Genomic DNA, 19,476 nt, shown 5'->3' with positions numbered 1-19,476 from the left:
CATTAGAGGAAAGAGGACTTTGTTTGGAGTTAAAGATCTAAAGAAAAAAAAAATAGAATAGTGTGAAAGAAAATAGTGAATAGAAGATAGTCCAGGACTGATTTGTAATATCATAGTGACCTGTACACCCAAAATCTGTTATACTATTGGGTATAATAGATTTGGATGATGATTTACTATAGATATCCTCTGCACTGTCACAGTCACCAGAAAATGGTCTAAAATTAAGAGGAAAATAGACATGACATTATTATGATGTGTCTTTGTTTGGGCAAACTATTTAAGAAACAGTTTATAATTTAATATATGAATATTAATAATCTTTATTATGAACCAAATAATTACAAATACAGGAATAAATTGACAAAATCAAATATTCTGATATGGTTCATTCTCATTGTGTAACACTGCCAGCAACAAGTTTACATAGTAAGAATAAATAAAAATACAAAAGAGTTTTATATAGGTTATAAATGAAACTAACAGATGGAAGCAGTGTCAAGATGATATTAGAAATAAGGAAATTATCACTGATGCTATTTATAAAAACATCACTAATGTACAGATTAAGCAGACTTTCTTTCTAAGGTATTCTTTAAAAGAATATCTTGGATAGTTCTTTAAAAGAATATCTTGGATAGGAAGTATAAAAGAATCAAAATTACAAATCACCCTAAAAGAATCAAAATTATATTTTTCTATCAAATTTAAGGCAGAAGCAAACTAAGAGCATAAGTTTTTAGTTATTCTTAAATTTTACTTTTATCATAGCTAGTTTGCAGAATATAGATTTTGTTTACATTTATGAAAATTTGGACTTCGGAATAATTAATTATAATTTTGACTTTATGTTGCTCCTGTAAGCTAATAGTAATCTGTTCATGGGGTTGAGATTAGAAGGAGCCACTGCTACAAAAAATTATACCAACTTTATAATGGAGGTTATGTAAACTTAGATTACTGTACATTATAAATTTGTTCAGGTCCTCTGTATTAGACCTGCACCAACCAGGACTGCAGTAACTGGAACCACACCCAAATCCAACCCACGTTGTTTATACCCACTGCCTGCAAAAACTAATAAATAAAAAATGACATATTAATAAAAAAAAAAGTATTAGATTTCTCCATGATAATAATATGATAGTTAGTTTTAAATTAAAATCAATCAATGATATTAATATTTTACTGTATATAATACATAACATTAAAATTAAATTGCAAAAAAAAAAAACATATTCATAATATAATTACTATTATTATTATTTTTTTTTATAAATTTCTGTGTGGAAACAGCATATCAACAGTTTCCAGGTTCAGTTGTATTCTCTTTCTTGGATTAGAAATTCAGATGAAGAAAACTTATAATGACCCTGATAATATTGTAATTTATGCAGATTGATTAATAAGACACAGCTGCAATTGTAGTTGTTTTCACAGTCGGAGCTTGCATCCACCAGCATCCTCCATCCCCCAATTTCCAGCCCTGATTTCAAGCTTTAAATATTCATTATTTTTCTTAATTATATACTCCATTATTTTTTCTTAATTGTGTACTGTATTATTTTATATCTTCATATACTTCAGCTGTAACTTCTTTATATTCTTGTACTTGGCACCTCATGGACTAAGTTGCCCATGTACCATAAAAATTCAAATCAAATCGTTATATTCATATTTATATCCTTATTACCTTGAAAGTAATAAGATTGACACTAATTCATACCACATCCAAATCCCATTTCTATTATTGATTATTGCTCTTTAATATCATTCATTAATTTTTATAACAACTTTTAGGAACAGAAGAAATGTTGAAGGCCCAAGAATCATGTGATACTTCACCACAGACAATAAAACAAAGTATTTCCTCATTGGGTGCTGCTCCAAAAGCAAAGATAATGAGCAGTGATAACTGGATCAAACAAAACAAGGTAATTTTTCAACCCGAGTTTTCAATATTATATTTATCACTGCACGTGATGATGCTATTATAGTTAGATCTCAATTTGAAACCATCTACACTAGATAGAAAATTTTTAATTTAGTAAGATTCTAAAATTTGTTATGTATGAATGATTGCTCCTTCTTGCAACATTTGATATCTTCAGTTTAATAGATTATTTTGTTAATTTAATCACATTAATCTTCTTGTTGCTTGTTTCCTAAATTGATCAAATATGCTCATATGGCATCTGTAGAATATTTTTTTGTTTTAATTACAAAAAAAATTAATATTTAAAATTAATTTTAATTTTAACTATTAATTATGATCTGCAAAACCTGAATTAAAAAATATCAAATAACTGCGAGAAGCTAATTTGAGGTCACTCATACCCTGAATTGAAAAGCACAGATGCTTATGTGCGCTTGGCAGATGCAATGTAAATGTCTATATTTTGTTAGCATTTGCATTTATTTTCTGCTAAGCTGGCAAAACCAAAGTAGGCAAGATTAAACAGCTCTTGCTGGCATCTCACAGACACTATGTGAATATGGCACATGAGCACAAGAAACACGTTGTTGCTTGACTGGTGTCTGTTAAATGTCAAACAAAAAATTGAGATCTTGTAATTCATAACATATTAAATGAAAGCAGAAAATAATAATTTATAGAATTTTGATAGGGAAGGATTTGATTTTATTTCTGAATTAAAAAAAAAAAAAAACAAAACCCAAAAATTTTAAAAAATGCATTTATGAGATGCCATGTAAGCAGCAGAGGGTTAATGTAGGCTTTTTGTTACTTGCAGTAACCAAGCAAATTAAGAGAAAATTCCTCAAATTTTTTTAATAACAACTGTACAGGTCTACTTCAGATTTTCTTCCTGTTGCAGTTCTAACTTCTAAATGTAATGCAACTTTTTATCCCAAAATTACAGTAACAATGATTGTTGTTAATCCTTTAAATGCAAACTCCTTGCTTGAAGCTATATGTCATTATGTAATTAATTTTCTCCAGTATTAGACTGGGGTTCGAGCCCGCCACCACCAAATACGGAGGATGTGGAAAGGTCAGGGAATGACCACCGCATATCCCCAGAGCAATATGGCTTTAGTTGCTAATGCTCCTAAAAACCAAAAATAACAAACAATATAACTGTCCAGTTGATTGTATGTTTAAACATTTTCTACGTAAGTACTTCTGTGAAGCAAATAACTTTAATTTTAGCTTACTGCATACTTCCTGCCTGCATAAAAGATAAGATAAATGACAATTTGAAATGAGACAGAAATATTAAAATTGAATTTCTACATTAGTTTCGACATATAAAACGTGTACTTAACAAATTATATTATTATACTCTAACTTCCTGTATAGTGCAGGAAGTTACTGTAACTTCCTGTACTAGCAATTAAATTAAATACATAATGAGTTAACTACCATACTTTTCAAACAAGCCACATCATTTTCACAAGTGTTTCCAGTATCACAAGTGTGTCTCTAGGAGTGCCATAACAGTTTTTTTTTTTTTTTTGGCGCCTCCGTAGCCAGGTGGGAAGGAGCAGCAGTGCGCAGCACACGCTTCTTGATGAGCCCGTCACCACCAAATAGGGGGGGGATGCGGGAAGGTCAGGGAATGACCACCGCATATCCCGGAGCAATATGGCCTTAGTTGCTAATGCTCCTAAAATCCAAATAACAACAACAACAACAACATAACAGGTTTTATATAAAATGTTTTAAGCTTAGTATTGCCAGAATTTTTTTTCAAGGTGCAACTATAAGTGATGTCTCTCATCACATGTATTTGTAGTTGTTAACTTCAGTGTCCGTAGTGAATAGAAAAAAAAATGAGAGACCTGAAACAGTAGTTCTTCAAACATGTTATGTGAGTAGGATCTCTTTACATCCAATACTTCATAACTAAATTAAAACATTCTGTATTATATAAAATAAAACAACACAAAATTCAAAAGTAAAACATGTATCACAAAATTTATAACTTTTTCAGGAGTATATATGTAGACTTACATTTATCGCATTAGCATTAGTAAAGGCACATGATGCAAAAAAGCAAGCATATATAGCATCAGCCAAAAAAAAAAAAAAAAACCCTTCTCATTTCATCCATCCACTCACTCCAGATGTTTGTCTAGTTCTGCCTTGAATCTATTTAAGCTGTCAACTTCTATGATAGAAGGAAGTTTGTTTCAGCAATCAACCACCCTGGCTAAAGGCAAACTTCTGCACATCTGTCCTACAATTGGCACCTCCGTAGCCAAGTGGGAATGAGCAGCAGTGCGTAGCACATGCTTCTTGATTAGACCGGGGTTCGAGCCCGTCACCACCAAATACAGAGGATGCGGAAAGGTCAAGGGAATGACCACCATATTCCCGGAGCAATATGGCCTTAGTTGCTAATGCTCCTAAAAACCAAACAACAACAACAATATCCTACAACTGTCTTTCCTCAATTTGAATTTATGTCCTCTCAGGCGATTATTCTGAGCAAGAGGAAGAATCCCATCAGCATTGAGCATGCTCAAACCATTCAAGGTTTTATACACCTCAATCAGATCACCTCGCAGGTGCCTAGTCTCCAGACACTGTAATTTGCAAAACTTAAGCCTTTCTTCATAAGAGCAACCTTTTGTTCCAAGCCTTTTGTACAAAGTTCTCTGTACTCATTCCAGCAGTTCTACATTCTTCTTAAAATGAGGCCTCCAGACCTGTATACAGTACTCAAGGTGTGGCCTGACCATTGCTTTATACAAGGGAATAATTACCTCCTTATCCCTGCTAGAAAAATTCCTGTATATCATTGACAAGACACCATGAACTACTCTTGTGGACCATCTGCACTGCTCAGAAAACTTCATATCTGCCTGCACAATTACCCCCAGGTTATTTTCATTCTCTACCACTGTCAGTGCAGTCCCACACAGTTGATATATTACTCTGGGGTTACTGCTTCCCATATGCAGTACTTTACATTTGTCAATGTTAAATTTCAGTTGCCACCTCTCAGCCCAGCTGCTCAACTTTTCTAGATCCTGTTGCAGCAGTGTACTGTCATTAGTGTCATTTATAACCCTGCCGACCTTCGTATCGTGTGCAAACTTGGACATTAAGCCTGATATACTATCATTAATATCATTTGGGTTCTGAGAAGTATGTATGTATGCATATATATCAGTGTAACCTTTCATCATGATGCCTTTCCCAGATATCAGAGGAATGGGAACACATTCTTTTTCTGATGTTAGAGGAATGGGAACATGTTCCATGTTCTCTAGATAAGAATATGCCACAAATCAGTTTGAAGACTGAATTACAACTCATCTCTAAAGAGAACAGTGGCCTTTTTGGAGTTGGTGCTGTCTGAGCAAATAGGCTCTCCTGTGGGAGGGTTTAAAGAGGAAGACAAGTAGTGGACAGTTTCACACAGAGTCTTCTTCTACTTTCCTGAATCCCTTGTGTATATAGTTTTCCTTGAAATGTTCATCTTGAGGCCACTAAAAACTCAAGTAAAAAGAGCTGCCAGGCCATCATTTTCCCGTGGTGTCAGTTAGTGGTTATCTAAGATATATCACTTGGCTAAACTCCAATTTTCCTTTGACACACCTCTCCTGATATTGTCATAACCTTGAAATTACCATTGTCTACACATTGAAGGGTCTAGTAGCCATAACTTGTAATTGTCTTGCCATCATCCTGCCAATAGCCACCTGCTTATTTAGAATATTTGAGATGTTTGTGTTGCATTCTACATAAAAAAAAACCCACACTAATTGTAATGAATGGGCCTGGTGTACTGGGGTCCATGGTTAAGAAAAATATATACATACAATGATAACCCAGTTTAATATAATATAATAAAATATATAATAATAAGTAGCAGTGGCTTTCAAGACTAACGAGTCTCTTTTTCAACTGATTTAAATACAACGGATAAGTGCAATGAGCTGAGAGTGAGGCACGTTATTCATATTCTATTGTTGTTGCACGGACGTGCGCTGTTTTACTCCAGTGTTTATCCAGCATTAAAATGGTTGTCTCTAGGATGGGGTGTAGACGTATGCCTTTGTAGCGGTTTATCACCTTTGGATTGTTTAATATGTTTTTGGGCCACTGACCACGATCTCGATCCCAAACGTGACTTTGAAATAGTAGACCACTCACAACACTTTTGCCACCGCCTATGGCTAGAGTCACTTAACATATTAAACAATCCAAAGGCGATAAACCACCACAAAGGCATACATCTACACCCCATCCTAGAGACAACCATTTTAATGCTGGATAAACACTGGAGTAAAACAGCGCACGTCCGTGCAACAACAATAGAAAATGAATAACGTGTCTCACTCTCAGCTCATTGCACTTATCCGTTGTATTTAAATCAGTTGAAAAAGAGACTCGTTAGTCTTGAAAGCTACTGCTATTTATTATTATATATTTTATTATATTATATTAAACTGGGTTATTGTTGTATGTATATATTTTTCTTAACCATGGACCCCAGTACACCAGGCCCATTCGTTACAATTCGTTCCCTTTACGGCCATAATGTTTACAATGATTGTGTGCAGTTACAAAAAGTCCTTCTTTTCAATAGCCCCCAACAGACAACATCTACGCTTTGCACATAGATGCAAAAGCAATCGAATCATACTTAAAGGGTTCTGCTACAAAGTCCCGTTCCACAACTCTCGCATGGATCATGCCTGTTTTAACTTCAGTCTACGCACATTAAAATTGTGGATAACCCATCTCCACCGTGAAATCAAGAGTGCTGACTACAACAAGTCCAGACTGTTACAACACCTGCAAGGTAAGGTCTCACCTATCATATTTACGAACCTTATACATACCATCTGTCATCGGGCTAATCAGAACTCTGATACCTACTGTTTACGCCAACGCCTCAAATTCATAAACTTAAGCATAGAAACTAACTCCTTAAAGGCGAGCACACGTTCAAACGATGCAACTTCTTTCATCTTGAACCTAAGCAGCAAACAACTATCCACTGAACAGCTCAATGTCTTATCCAGCGGCATGAAGTTCGCCGTCATACCATCTAAACCTCCAGTCACACAGCTCACTATGGGTATAGAAGCCAGTATTACCAACCTTCCCGAAGAAACTGCCAACGAGATCCGTTTCAGGACTGCCGCAATCCTCCACAGCACTCGGCAAACTTACTCAAACCTTAACCAGTGTCAACATGCCGCCCTATCATCTATAAGAAAAGACAACTCCATTGTCGTACTTCCTGCTGATAAAGGGCGCCGGACCGTTGTATTAGACCAATCAGCCTACCGAGAGAGAGCCCTGGCCCTACTACTAGACCCAAACGTATATGAACCTCTGTCTGATCCACCCATTAAGGTCTTGAAACGTCTAGAGACACATGTCAATAAACTCGTCCACACATAGTTTAAAGATAAGAAAATCTCGACTACAACTCAGCGTCTTCTACATGCTACTGGCTATACCAACTACTGCAATTCTATGGATTGCCAAAGATCCACAAACCGGGTATTCCCCTCAGACCAATAGTGTCGTGCTGCAGTGCCCCAACGTATGAACTATCCAAGCATATCGCGCACCTCCTCTCACCTCTTGTAGGAAATACCACACACACCGTCAAAAACAGCAGCGAATTCATCCACCTCATTAAGGACCTTTCAATCCCTGACAGCACCGTCATGGCATCATTTGATGTGGTTTCTTTATTCACTTCAATTCCCATCCAACAGGCCGTGCACTGCGCCAGAAGGCTCCTCGAGAACGACTTATGCCTCCAATCCAGAACATCACTATCCACCGATGACATCTGCACCGCCCTCAACCTATGCTTATCAAGCAGCATCTTCACCTTTGAGGATTCAGTCTACCAGCAGGTACATGGCACTGCTAAGGGTGCCCCTGTTAGTTCCATAGTAGCCAACATCGCCATGGAAGATCTGGAGGAGCAGATACACCTGAACCCACCTGTACCTATTACAACATGGTGCAGATACGTTGACGATATTTTTACTGTAATACCACGTGGCTCTGAAACAGCACTACTGGAATACCTCAACTCCCTGTCTAATTTCATCCAGTTTACTATAGCGTTAGAGGTCAATGACGCGCTCCCATTCCTGGATGTCTTAGTGTATCGCGTAGGCCAACGTCTAGAGACTTCAGTATACCGCAAACCTGTGTGGTGTGGACAATTTACTAACTACAAATCCGGCCATGCACTCAGTCATCTCAGCAGCACTGCCCGCACCCTATTCTCCAGGGCTTGGAGCCATTCCAGCACTGATGCAATTAGGTGTAACGAGATTTCCCGTGTGAAGACGGACCTAACCAAATGTGGTTATCCATCCCATGTGCTAAACAGGTGCCTATTACAGGCACAAGAACTCACATCCCACCCAAGACCACTGAACCAAGACGGTATACCGTCTGCCTACATTCCCTATTATCCAGGCATGTCAGGATGGATCTCAAAAATCCTCAGAAATTAGAACATCAAATGTGTGCAGTTACCCTGCAGAAACCTACGTTCACTTGTCTCCAGTGTGAAGACCCCTGTCACACCTCTCTTACACAGCAATGTAGTATATCGCATCACCTGTAGAGACTCTGGCAGCTGCTACATAGGAGAAACATCAAGACATCTCCAAGATCGCCTTATGGAACATGACAGAGCAGTCCGGCTTGCCGAAACCGACCAGTCTGCAGTCGCGGAACATTTTTGGGCCACCAACCACGATCTCGATCCCAAACGTGACTTTAAAATAGTAGACCACTCACGACACTTTCGCCACTGCCTATGGCTAGAGTCACTTAACATATTAAACAACCCAAAGGCGATAAATCGCCACAAAGGCATATGTCTACACCCCATCCTAGAGACAACCATTTTAATGCTGGATAAACACTGGAGTAAAACAGCGCACGTCCGTGCAACAACAATAGAATATGAATAACGTACCTCATTCTCAGCTCATTGCACTTATCCGTTGTATTTAAATCAGTTGAAAAAGAGACTCGTTAGTCTTGAAAGCTACTGCTACTTATTATTATATATTTTATTATATTATATTAAACTGGGTTATCATTGTATGTATATATTTTTCTTAAAACCCACACTAGTCTGATGTGTTCTGCACCATGTTACAACAGAAATAAATAGTGCTTTTGTTGTTCACACTTTTATGGCACACCTGATTTGCTGTAAATTTTTATGTAAAAATTTATATGATTACACAAAAAAAAAGTGGGGCTGGAACTTAACATTATAGACATTATTGTAATCCATTTGATAGTAAATCAAGTTTTGCAGAAGTGCATCAGAAGTGTGGATATTTGCCAATGATAATGATATCATCAGTGAATCTTTTGCATTAGTTAGGATTCTCTATTTCTTATTAATGATTTCAAATTATATGATTCCAAACATAAAACTTTTATTGGTATATTAAATCGTTGCATACATGTTAATGTACTTCTCATTTCGTTGTTAAACATTGATTCCATTTTTAAGATCTGTACAAATATAAACATATATTTTATATAAATTAATGGGCCATTAATAGCCTTAGGAATATTTTTAATTAATCAGTTTTTAAGATTTTCCATCTTTTTAACACATTTCTTAAATCAGTTTGAATTAAACTTTGATTTTTATCTGTGAGGTGACATGTATGTATTATTAAACGTTTGTTTCAATTTCACATGGTGAGGACATCCAATACTTCATACATGAAAACATTCTGTATTATAATATAAAATAAAATGTAATTTACAATATATAGAAAAGTGATTATTCACAATAAATGGTGTGTGTATTTTTATGCATATTCTGGTCTGCTTCATCAGCATTTATGTGATCAGAATATTCTTGAATGGCATATCTACAGATCACAGGGTTTTAAGGAGCTGCTGTTGAAAAAGAACAGTCAGCTTCCATTAATGATTGAAAACATAGCCTATTATGGGTAAGTTTTTACCTCGGAATTTTTTTCATGAATGATAAAGGCATGAAAACCAAGGTTCAAATGTATTAGCAAACCTATTTAATTTCTAGTGGGACAAGGCATAATCTGAACTTTGAATTATGTTTGGTTAGTATAGAAAATCAATTAAGATGATTGATTATATTATTGAGCAACAAATGATTTTTAATTAAACATTTTCTTTAGGCCCCTGTGGTGAAGACATCTAGTCCACCCTACCAGAGTAGCTATAATGGTTGGCAATTCAGAGAATCATCACCAAAGTCTAGGCTATCAGAAACTGAGAGTAGATCTCTCCAGCAGATTTCAAGCAGATACTCTTTGCCTCACTATAATAAGCAACCAGATGTCACAGTAAGGACATGGGGAGACAGAAAAAATATATGCTTATCGCCACAAAACAAGGAATCCTTCTCTGATTCAGTTTTAGAATACAGCCATAAAGAGCCTGGGCAATCTTCACCTGATAATGAGTTATATCAAGAATCTGAAAACACTCTATTGTTCAGGGATAATGGAATACATCTGAACTCTGTAGATGGTTCTCTTCAGAAACCCATTAGTCATAGAAACAAATGTGCTCACTGTGGACTGGAACTAGGTAAGTAAAAAATTCATATAAATTTCATAACATAGGCTAAATCTATAATAAAAGTCGATGTAAAAGTAGTGTGAAAAAATGAAGTAGTTGTAACTTACCAGTGATGAAGAAAGATCTTTGGAAATGCCCCTTCTGGTTTTCTATTTTCTTCTTGTATTACAGTTGTTTTCCCCCACCCCAACAGCTTACATCATTCACTACCATTTGTTGGCATTTGGCATTTCTTGTAAGTATTGTTTCAAAAATGTATTATGTCTCCTGAGTGCTGACGCTGATTACAATCTCATGTTTCATACCACATAGTGTTTCGTGTCGACCTTTGGCTGTATTATTTTATAGGTATGTATTTTAAATTCTTAACATATGCTTTCTTTACTGAGAAAATATTGGAATCTGTCCAGTGAAAAAAATTCTATGTGCAAATTATAATATTAGCTTTAGATTTTGTAATACTTGGGTAGTAAAGAAAATAGTGTGGTATCTGTGTAACTGACTTAGGACTACACTAAAACTGCAGTGTCTGGAGACTAGGCACCTGTGAAGTGATCTTATTGCGGTGTTTTAAGGCTTTGAATGGATCAAGCAAGCTCAATGCTGATGGAATTCTTTCTCTTGCTCAGACTTCACACACTGAGGGGACATAAATTCAAACTGAGGAAGGATGGGTTGAGGAAGGTTGCAGGATAGATGTACAGAAGTTTGTCTTCAGCTGGCAGATGATTGATTGTTGGAACAAACTTCCATCTGTTTTTGTGGAAGTGGGTAGTTTGAATAAATTCAAGGAAGAACTAGACAAATCTTTTTTTTTGGCTGATACTTTATAAGCTTGCTTTCTTGCATCATATGTCTACTAACACTAAAATCCCATTACATGAATACTGTTGCAGCAAAAATTTATTTACTTATTTGACAATAACAAAACTATTTCTGGGGCCGAGATGATTATTAGTGCTTTATAAGAGTGTCATCCAATTTCATCAGAACTACTTTTATATTACTGTATTTCCGAACTTGCAGACAAAAAATTCAGCATAGTGAATTGTTTTGAAAGATTCATAAAATGTATTGGTTTGCAAAGAAAGAAAACTGTCAAGGTCATCAGTAGTTAGTGAAAAAAATAAACATTTGTGTGATTTCATCAGTTGTGTCCAAAATTCATGACCTAGATTGCTGTGTTGCGTGTATGTCCCATGTTATAAATGTAGTTAAGGAGGGAATAAAGAAATGCAGAGTGTTTACTAAGAAAAAAATTGGAATTTTGAAATGTGTGTGGCTAAAGAATTCGGCAAATGCATGACTAAAGAACTCATTGTCCCACTCTCTTCATTATCCACCTTCCTGAATGATCAAGCTGAAATCTAATTTTTTTCCCCCCTGCAGAACTAAATAATGATATTGCATATTGGCACCATGTTACGGCAAAAGGCATGCCTGCTCATGAATCAAAAAAAAAAAATAAATAAAATAATAAAATAACTGGATGGTGGTGCTGACTGCATACTGTCCTTTCTCCCCCCTGCATAAAGTGTTTTAGATTTTATAACCTGTTTTATCATTTTAACTTCTATTTGTTTGTTCGTGCTGATAGTTTCAGCTGAACTTGTATATTCTAGAAGTTGTTGTGGCTATTTAGTAAATTGCTATCAGTACTGGTTGAGGATTCTCAACATTAGTGTTTTCTTCTTGTTTTGTTTGGATGTCTCTGTCGTGACAGCCTGTATTTCTGTTTGATGGCTTGACCCTGATCCCAATTTTCTGGTGTCAGGGTTGGGTTCAGACTATCACTTGTTAAAATGTAAAATATTGCTTGATTATTGTTAAGTTAAATTTTAAGTTGTCTATTTGGACTTGCTCTCTGATTGTGTCTTGGATTTTGGAAGTGGTATTAGATTAATTACCTTGTTATGTGTTGTTATCTTGCATTAATTGTGTTGTTGTGGATTTTGCTGATTGATTGGCTGTTTTAGTTTTAAGTTTTTCAAGGTTTTGTTATATTATTGATTTGCAGTCTTTCGATTGCTTATTGGTATGATTCCTTTCCTTGTTGTTTTTGGAGATTTTAAGTTATTACTGCCCTAATGGTTGATATTATGACTGGGTTTATTATGATTACTGGGTAAAATTTATTGTATGTATATATGCATAGCTGTTGATAATTAGTTTTTAATTACATGTTCCTTGTAGTCTTCTTACTTTTCTCTTTTATATTCTTCTGCTTATTTGTTTTTAAAATCCAGTTTTAATTTTATTAGCTCCAATGTTTTCAAATTTGGCAAACTAGAAAAAAACATTTTCCTCTTCTCACATTAGATATCTTTTAGTTTTTAGCTCTTAATTGTAGTTTACATTCTCTTCATGGTCGTTGAACTTTTATCAATTAAGTTTTGGAGGTAAGCTCTGTAAATGCATAAACATTTGCTAAATCCATTATTATATTGATTTTAACTTCATTGGAACTAAAAGCAACTACTATAAAAATTATCTTACAGTGTAAATTGTAATCTGATCATATGTTGATAATTCCTATAATGTTAATTTCCACATACAAAATTTGATCTGATAACCCCTTTAAGTGTAACAGATAACAAATAAAATAAATAACTAAATAAATATACTTCATTCAATGTTATATTTATGAAAGTTACATTTTTAAGTAGCACAAGGAACAGCAATGGGAATTGAAGAACTTCAGCTCTACTATCACATCCATTGCTTCAACTGCTGTATTTGCAAGGCTGAACTTGGAAATGGAACCTCAGGAACAGATGTTGAAGTACGAAACAACAGACTTTATTGCCAAAATTGTTTCAAAGACATCTGATAAGGTAAAACACTGCAAATGGACTTACCTAATAATAATAGTTTATAATTTGCTTAACTTTTTAATTACAAGGTTTGGCCATTAAGTTCCAGGATTGTGTCAATTTAAAGAAAACCTACTATTAGAATAATGAAAAAGCTTTTAATATTTTTCAAATTGCCTTCAGCAATTACACCCTTATGAGATTGCTTATAGAGCTGTTGGAAACATTTTTTAAATGCCTTTTGAACTGACTACCATCATTTCCTTTGTTACATTTCTTTTAATGTCCTCTATATCATGAAATTGTCACTCTTTCTGTGTGGATTTGATTATAGAGAACAAGAGGTAGTATGGAGGGAGATAAATTATGAATTAAGGGGAAGTTTATCTCCACTGTTCCATACGTTGCCAAAAATTCTTTGATAATCAGTGTAGAATGTGGTCTAGCACTGTCACGAAACAGAAATTATCTCCCTTTTTTCTCAAACTGAGACCTTACCTAGTGAATTCTTTCAACTGAATGAACCAAAACTTGTGCATAGTACTCTTTATTTACTGTCTTACCTAGTGGAACAAATTCCTTGTGAATGATTCTCTTGCTATCAAAAAAAGTGATCACATCCATTTTGTTTTTGATTTTTGAAAATTAAATATTTTGTGACTTGGAGAGCATGTTTATTGCCATTCCATACTTTGCCTCCTTGTTTGCAAATCTTAAATGAAACACCATTACTTGTCACTTGTTATGATTGAATCAAGCAAGGAGGGATCATCATCAATAGCTGGAATGAGATTTCATATACTTGAGAATGTGCAGCTTTTGTTCATCAGTGCAGAATGGACTTAGAGCAAATTGCTTAAATTATTTTTCTGTTAAATGAGAAGGTGCTCTTCTGTAATTCAAAGAGTCATTTGACGATCAGATGTAATCACTGTGCAAACATTTTTGACTATTTCTGGGGTTGAGTTGGATGTGCTCGTTGTCTTCCCAGAACCTTGAAGACCAGTGAAAAATATGTGAGTGAGGTGGAGCATTGTTACAGTACATTTGTTTCATCAATTTTTAGATTTCAGTTGCACTTTTTTCCAACTTAAAAAAAAAAGAAAAAAAAAGTCCAATCTAAAGATCTAAATTAGATTATGGGTCCCAAGTGTATGCATTTGCTAGAACCAGCATACTTTGATGGCTAGACCTAGTTCACCCTTAAGCCATCCATGTTGCTACTGGAGCATTTCAAACATCCTCTGTCCAGAGTTTATACATCAAAGCAAATGAATCATCTCTGTCACTCTGACAAAAGCATTGTCACTACAATATACTTTTAAACTGAAATCTCTGCCAGAGAACCCTATATGTGGACATCCATTTTTGAGCCATGATGGGAAAATCTCTAACACCTGTCAGACTGCCAACCGTCCCTTTGGTATTCGTGTCCAAGAGTTGCTCAAAGAGCTTGATATCTACCATGATATCAAGGCCAGCACTTCACCATCTGTCTACCTACAACTCTCCATCGATCTATTTATGATTTCCTGCCTGTATTCACTGATGGTTCAAAAGCATAGTCTTCTGAGGAATCAGCTGCAGTCTTTCCAGATAGAACAGTATCTGAGAAGATTCCCTAGGAGTGCAGCATATACACCGCAGAGTTGTATGTTATAGAGTTAGCCTTGTACCACATTAAAACTAATAATTATCAAAGGTGTATGGTATACACAGATTCTTTAAGTGCATTATGACTGATTATATCTATCAGTGATTAGCTATAATCTTTATCCCATCCTGTCCAGAGTTCAGCAGAAGTTATATTTTCTTTATGAATATACATTTGACATCCACTTCTGCTGGATCCCAAGACATACTGGGATGAGGGGTAATGATCTGGCAGATGCTGCAGCCAGATTAGCTTAATCTCAAAGCAATCAACAATAGCCAGCCAGTCCCCTATACAGACTACAAGCAAGTGATAAGAAATATATTACACTCCCAATGGCAACAAACGTGGCAACAGGCCACAAACAAGTTATATCAATTAAGTGTGTAATCCAGATATGGCAATCTAGTCTGCACAGGAACAGTAGAGAGGAAGTTGTTCTTGCTCACCTCCACAAAGGACATAGTGCCTTACACATTCTTTTCTGCTAAGGGTGGATGACTGTCCTATGTGTGAGGACTGCAACACCATTTTATCCATTAAATATATTTTAACCAAATTTCCATGTTTTAGACATGAACGATTAATATCTTTTACCAATTTTAGCCATCTGACTGAGTCCTATACACTCAGCAGATACCCTCTGACAAAGACCACATGTTGGCTATTTTTAACTGTTTAAAACAAATTAATTTGTTTAGTTCTATCTGAAATATAATCTTTTATTACATATAATTTTAATATTGATTTTTATGTCATTCATACCTTTTTGTTTTGCGAATTTTCTCTTATTTAGCTTGTTTTTGACATATGTTTTTGATCAGTTTTCATTGGTCACTGTCACCTTTTATCGCTTTTTTATCTTTTATTACCTTTATAACTGTTTTTATTGATTTACTGTTGTTGGCACATTATTAAGCCTGTAATCCTATGTTGTTGATGCACCAAAAAAATAAAAAAAATAAATAAATAAATCCCAACTTAAAACAAAATTTAATGTTTGCTTTTTTGTTTCATCACTTAACACAAGATCTTGACCAACACAACAGCTCTAATATGATTATATTTAATGAATTATGATATATGCCAGTGACCTTGTAGAGGGAAACAATTACACAGGTCATTTTCCGTGACATGTTTCATCATTGTCCTGTGTGCTTAGAAATGCATGCAATAGTCCTGTTATTTCTAAAAGCATCACTGAAAGGCTTCAACTGTGAGCCAGTTGAGTTTTGCTGTTGCATTCTCTTGGATTGCTGGAATGTCATCAAAGCTTCATCTGTGAGCTTCATTTTGAGTTTGAAGAAGAGAAAAAAATCATGTAGGACAAGGTATATTCTAATGCCTGGTATGTGTTATTAGACAAAAAACTTGAATTTTTGTGCCATGTGTGCAGGAACATTGTCATGGTTGAGAAACCATTCACCATTTACAAACATCTGGTGCCATTTGCTTCTAAGTTTCCCCCTCAGATGAATCAGAACTTCTTTATAATAAGGCTTAAACCTTATCATATGACCATTCTCTGTGACTTCATAATGAACAATACTCTGAATATCAAAAAAAAATACAAAAAAGATACAAATACAAAATGGCATTTTCACATCTGACCAAAATTGTCATGCTTTTTTGGATGGGATAAATTTGGTGACTTCCACTGGAATAACTGGAATTTTGTATGTTTCATTGCTAGTAACAATGTACTTGATGAAATTTTGGCCCATATTCATCCCTTATTTCAGATTTTTGCACAGTTCTTGGCATTGAATGTCTTGGTCATCATTCAACAGTCTTATAACAAATTTTGCTGACACTCAAAGCATGCCAAAATTACCTTCATGATTCAGAGAGCTACCCAAGAAATTGTTGACAAACTGGGAGATTCCCAGTTCATCAACAATTTCTTGAGTAGTTAAGCATTGATAGAATGAATTTTTTTTCATGCACTTAGCAACCATTTCACCACTACTTGAAGTTCTAGTGGCCAATATGAACATTTGTCATCTTTGACAGATTATCAGCTGTTTTGGAACTGTTTCATCCATTGGTGACAGTCTTATTTAAAACAAGCATCAAGGCAGTTCTTAGTATTTGGAGGACATCTGCTCCATTTTTACTGTTTTTCATACAAAACATGAAGTACATGCAGAATGTGCATGCACATCAAGTTGAAATTACAATTATGACAGAAGCCTAACATATGTCCAAACTTAATACAGGCTGCTCACTGTTGGTTTGGTAGAGCAGGAAGCAAGTGTAGTAGTAGGAAGTGGGTGGTGACTCCTTCCCTGCACTTAAATCATCAACTTGACCTCTATCTCCACTGTTTCTTTTTTAATAAATAAAGACTTAGAACTATTTTGATCAGACTTTTGCATGATGGAATTTGGAGCTTATTAACATTTTGAAGACCGTTTTCTGCCCTTGTGGTATGTTTTATCTGTCTGGAACAACCTATGCAGGTAGAAGGCTTATAGTTACATATTCCTCAGGGAAACCACATATTTTTATAATTGATCACTGATGAGTTCTTTCAGAAAAACCACGCCAGAAGTTGATAAAGAATTGCTGAAGATGTCTGCAAATGTATAGGAGCAAATAAAAGAAGTTATAGGTGCAATTGTCACCGCACTTATCATAAGTAGTACATTTCTTCAATAGGGATTCTGTGGACAAGATGCTACACATAAACCTTTTATTACAAAATTTAGTGTGCATTAATGGACAATGGTGCTATGCATGGAGGAACTGGCTTTTGGAAAACTAGAACTTAAACACTTCGCTCCACATTATTATTTGGGTGTAAATGCAAGTTTATTGGTAAAAGGTAATGATAATATCCAAATAACTCAACAGTCAGTTCATCTTTAGACAACATTTTGAAACTCATTATCAAGTCTATGAACAAAAAGTAAAAGTTTTTAGAAATTTAAAAGTTTTCTGTTTAGTAACTAATGCTAGAATATTAAATTGGTACAAGATTTCAATAAGTTATTCTTAAATTTAAGATAATAATTCTGCAAAACTTCTTAATTATCCACATAAGAATTGTTAAATAAATATAATTTAATCAAAACTTTTTTATGAGAAAAATTGCTAAAAATTCTTACCAGAATGACTACGCACTTGTATCACTCAGAGACTACTGATTTAGCTCTGTGAAATCTTTAATTAAGCAGTGGTATCCACATGTGATTATTGAGAGAGAGTCAACATTCACACTTTACTTCTGAAAAAGAATGGAAGTGTCAGTGTACTGCCAGCAAAACAAATTATATCACTGCTCCAAGTTATATTTTGAAATAATTCCTCATAATCCTACTCACTGCATTATCCTGAAATCACTCAAGGTTACAGTAGATCAGATAGTCATTTCTGGGAGGGGTGGATTTTTATAGCACTGGGGCTGACTGTGGAATCCTGTGAACCTGCTGATGAGTTAATAAGAAATATTCAGATGTTTTGGATTAAGTTTTTTTGCCATGTAGCACTTACATTGTTAAAATATGTTTTGATCAAAAACTGGTAAATATCTAAAGCAATTTTTGTTTTTAAAAAATTTATTTTCTTTATTTTTAGATTGAGTGTACCTGGTTGTGTATAAAGTGAAAAGTAGGAACGGATATTATTAGTACCTCATAATGGATGGAAGTGGCTGATACCACCAGTGGCAACATTTTTACTAAGGTAGCAAGTAAATAAAGTACATAAAAGAAAACTCAGTTGTATTTAGACTCAAACTTGTGCCTTTCATCCACTGCCAAGATCTGTTAATAATGCAAGCAGTGATGCCACAAGAAAATGTCCAGGTTCATCACTAATTCTTCCTGTTAGTTTTTGTTTCAAATCTTAGATGTTTCTCATTTCATGTATTTAGTTCTCATTATACTTATTCATGTGAAATTGTCTATAGCTTTTCTTTTTTGTAAGAAATTCTATAGGAGTTATGTCGTGATTGCTAATTACGTTTGCTCCACGATACTTCATCAGAAGTGGTGAAGATTATCTGGCATATTATAGCGTTGTTCCATAAGATTGCCCATGGTAGGGCTTATTTGTATAGCTGAATAGTAGCTGCATGACCATAGTATCACTGTAAAAGAAATGGAAACGGAGTTGTAATCTTCGGGACTCCTTTTCGATTTCTGATATTTAAAAATGCAGCTTTCAGTGGAGTAGATTAAAGTTGTTTTTATTTTTTTTTAAATCACAGTTTTTTTCATATAAATATATATTTAATTTTTTTCTTTATAAAATATAAGAAATTTATGTTCAAAACATTGCACTATTATGCAATTTTGGCACCTCATATGGGATGGGGGGCATTTATTTCATTAAATTAATTACCTTTTGTAACATCTGAACCTCAAAGAAACAATTGCCAGTATTTGGCCCCTTCATTTTTTATAATAATAAATATCTTCCAAAGTTGTTGCCTTAGGAATTTATAAAAA

At 34.8% G+C, this 19,476-nt stretch overlaps 1 protein-coding gene across 5 annotated transcripts in view; it reads left to right on the top strand.

Annotated features, from left to right (window-relative positions):
- The window catches only part of LOC150079642 (uncharacterized), a 167,910-nt gene extending 149,075 nt beyond the window's left edge, over nucleotides 1-18,835 (top strand). For 4 of the 5 annotated variants that reach the window (XM_090382201.1, XM_090382200.1, XM_090382197.1 and 1 more), the window contains 4 exons: nucleotides 1,801-1,934; nucleotides 10,150-10,564; nucleotides 13,219-13,389; nucleotides 18,602-18,835. In XM_090382201.1, coding sequence (XP_090238327.1) covers nucleotides 1,801-1,934; nucleotides 10,150-10,564; nucleotides 13,219-13,385 — 716 coding nt within the window. In that variant the 3' untranslated portion in view covers nucleotides 13,386-13,389; nucleotides 18,602-18,835. The remainder of the gene's footprint in view (nucleotides 1-1,800; nucleotides 1,935-10,149; nucleotides 10,565-13,218; nucleotides 13,390-18,601) is intronic. The other variant, XM_090382199.1, reaches the window with a different exon arrangement.
- Nucleotides 18,836-19,476: the final 641 nt, after the last annotated feature.

The sequence above is a fragment of the Mastigoproctus giganteus genome, chromosome 10 (genome assembly GCF_048544385.1).
Source record: "Mastigoproctus giganteus isolate SK-2022 chromosome 10, ASM4854438v1, whole genome shotgun sequence".
NCBI classification, from domain to species: domain Eukaryota; kingdom Metazoa; phylum Arthropoda; class Arachnida; order Uropygi; family Thelyphonidae; genus Mastigoproctus; species Mastigoproctus giganteus.
This window is presented reverse-complemented; position numbering and strand designations above follow the sequence as displayed.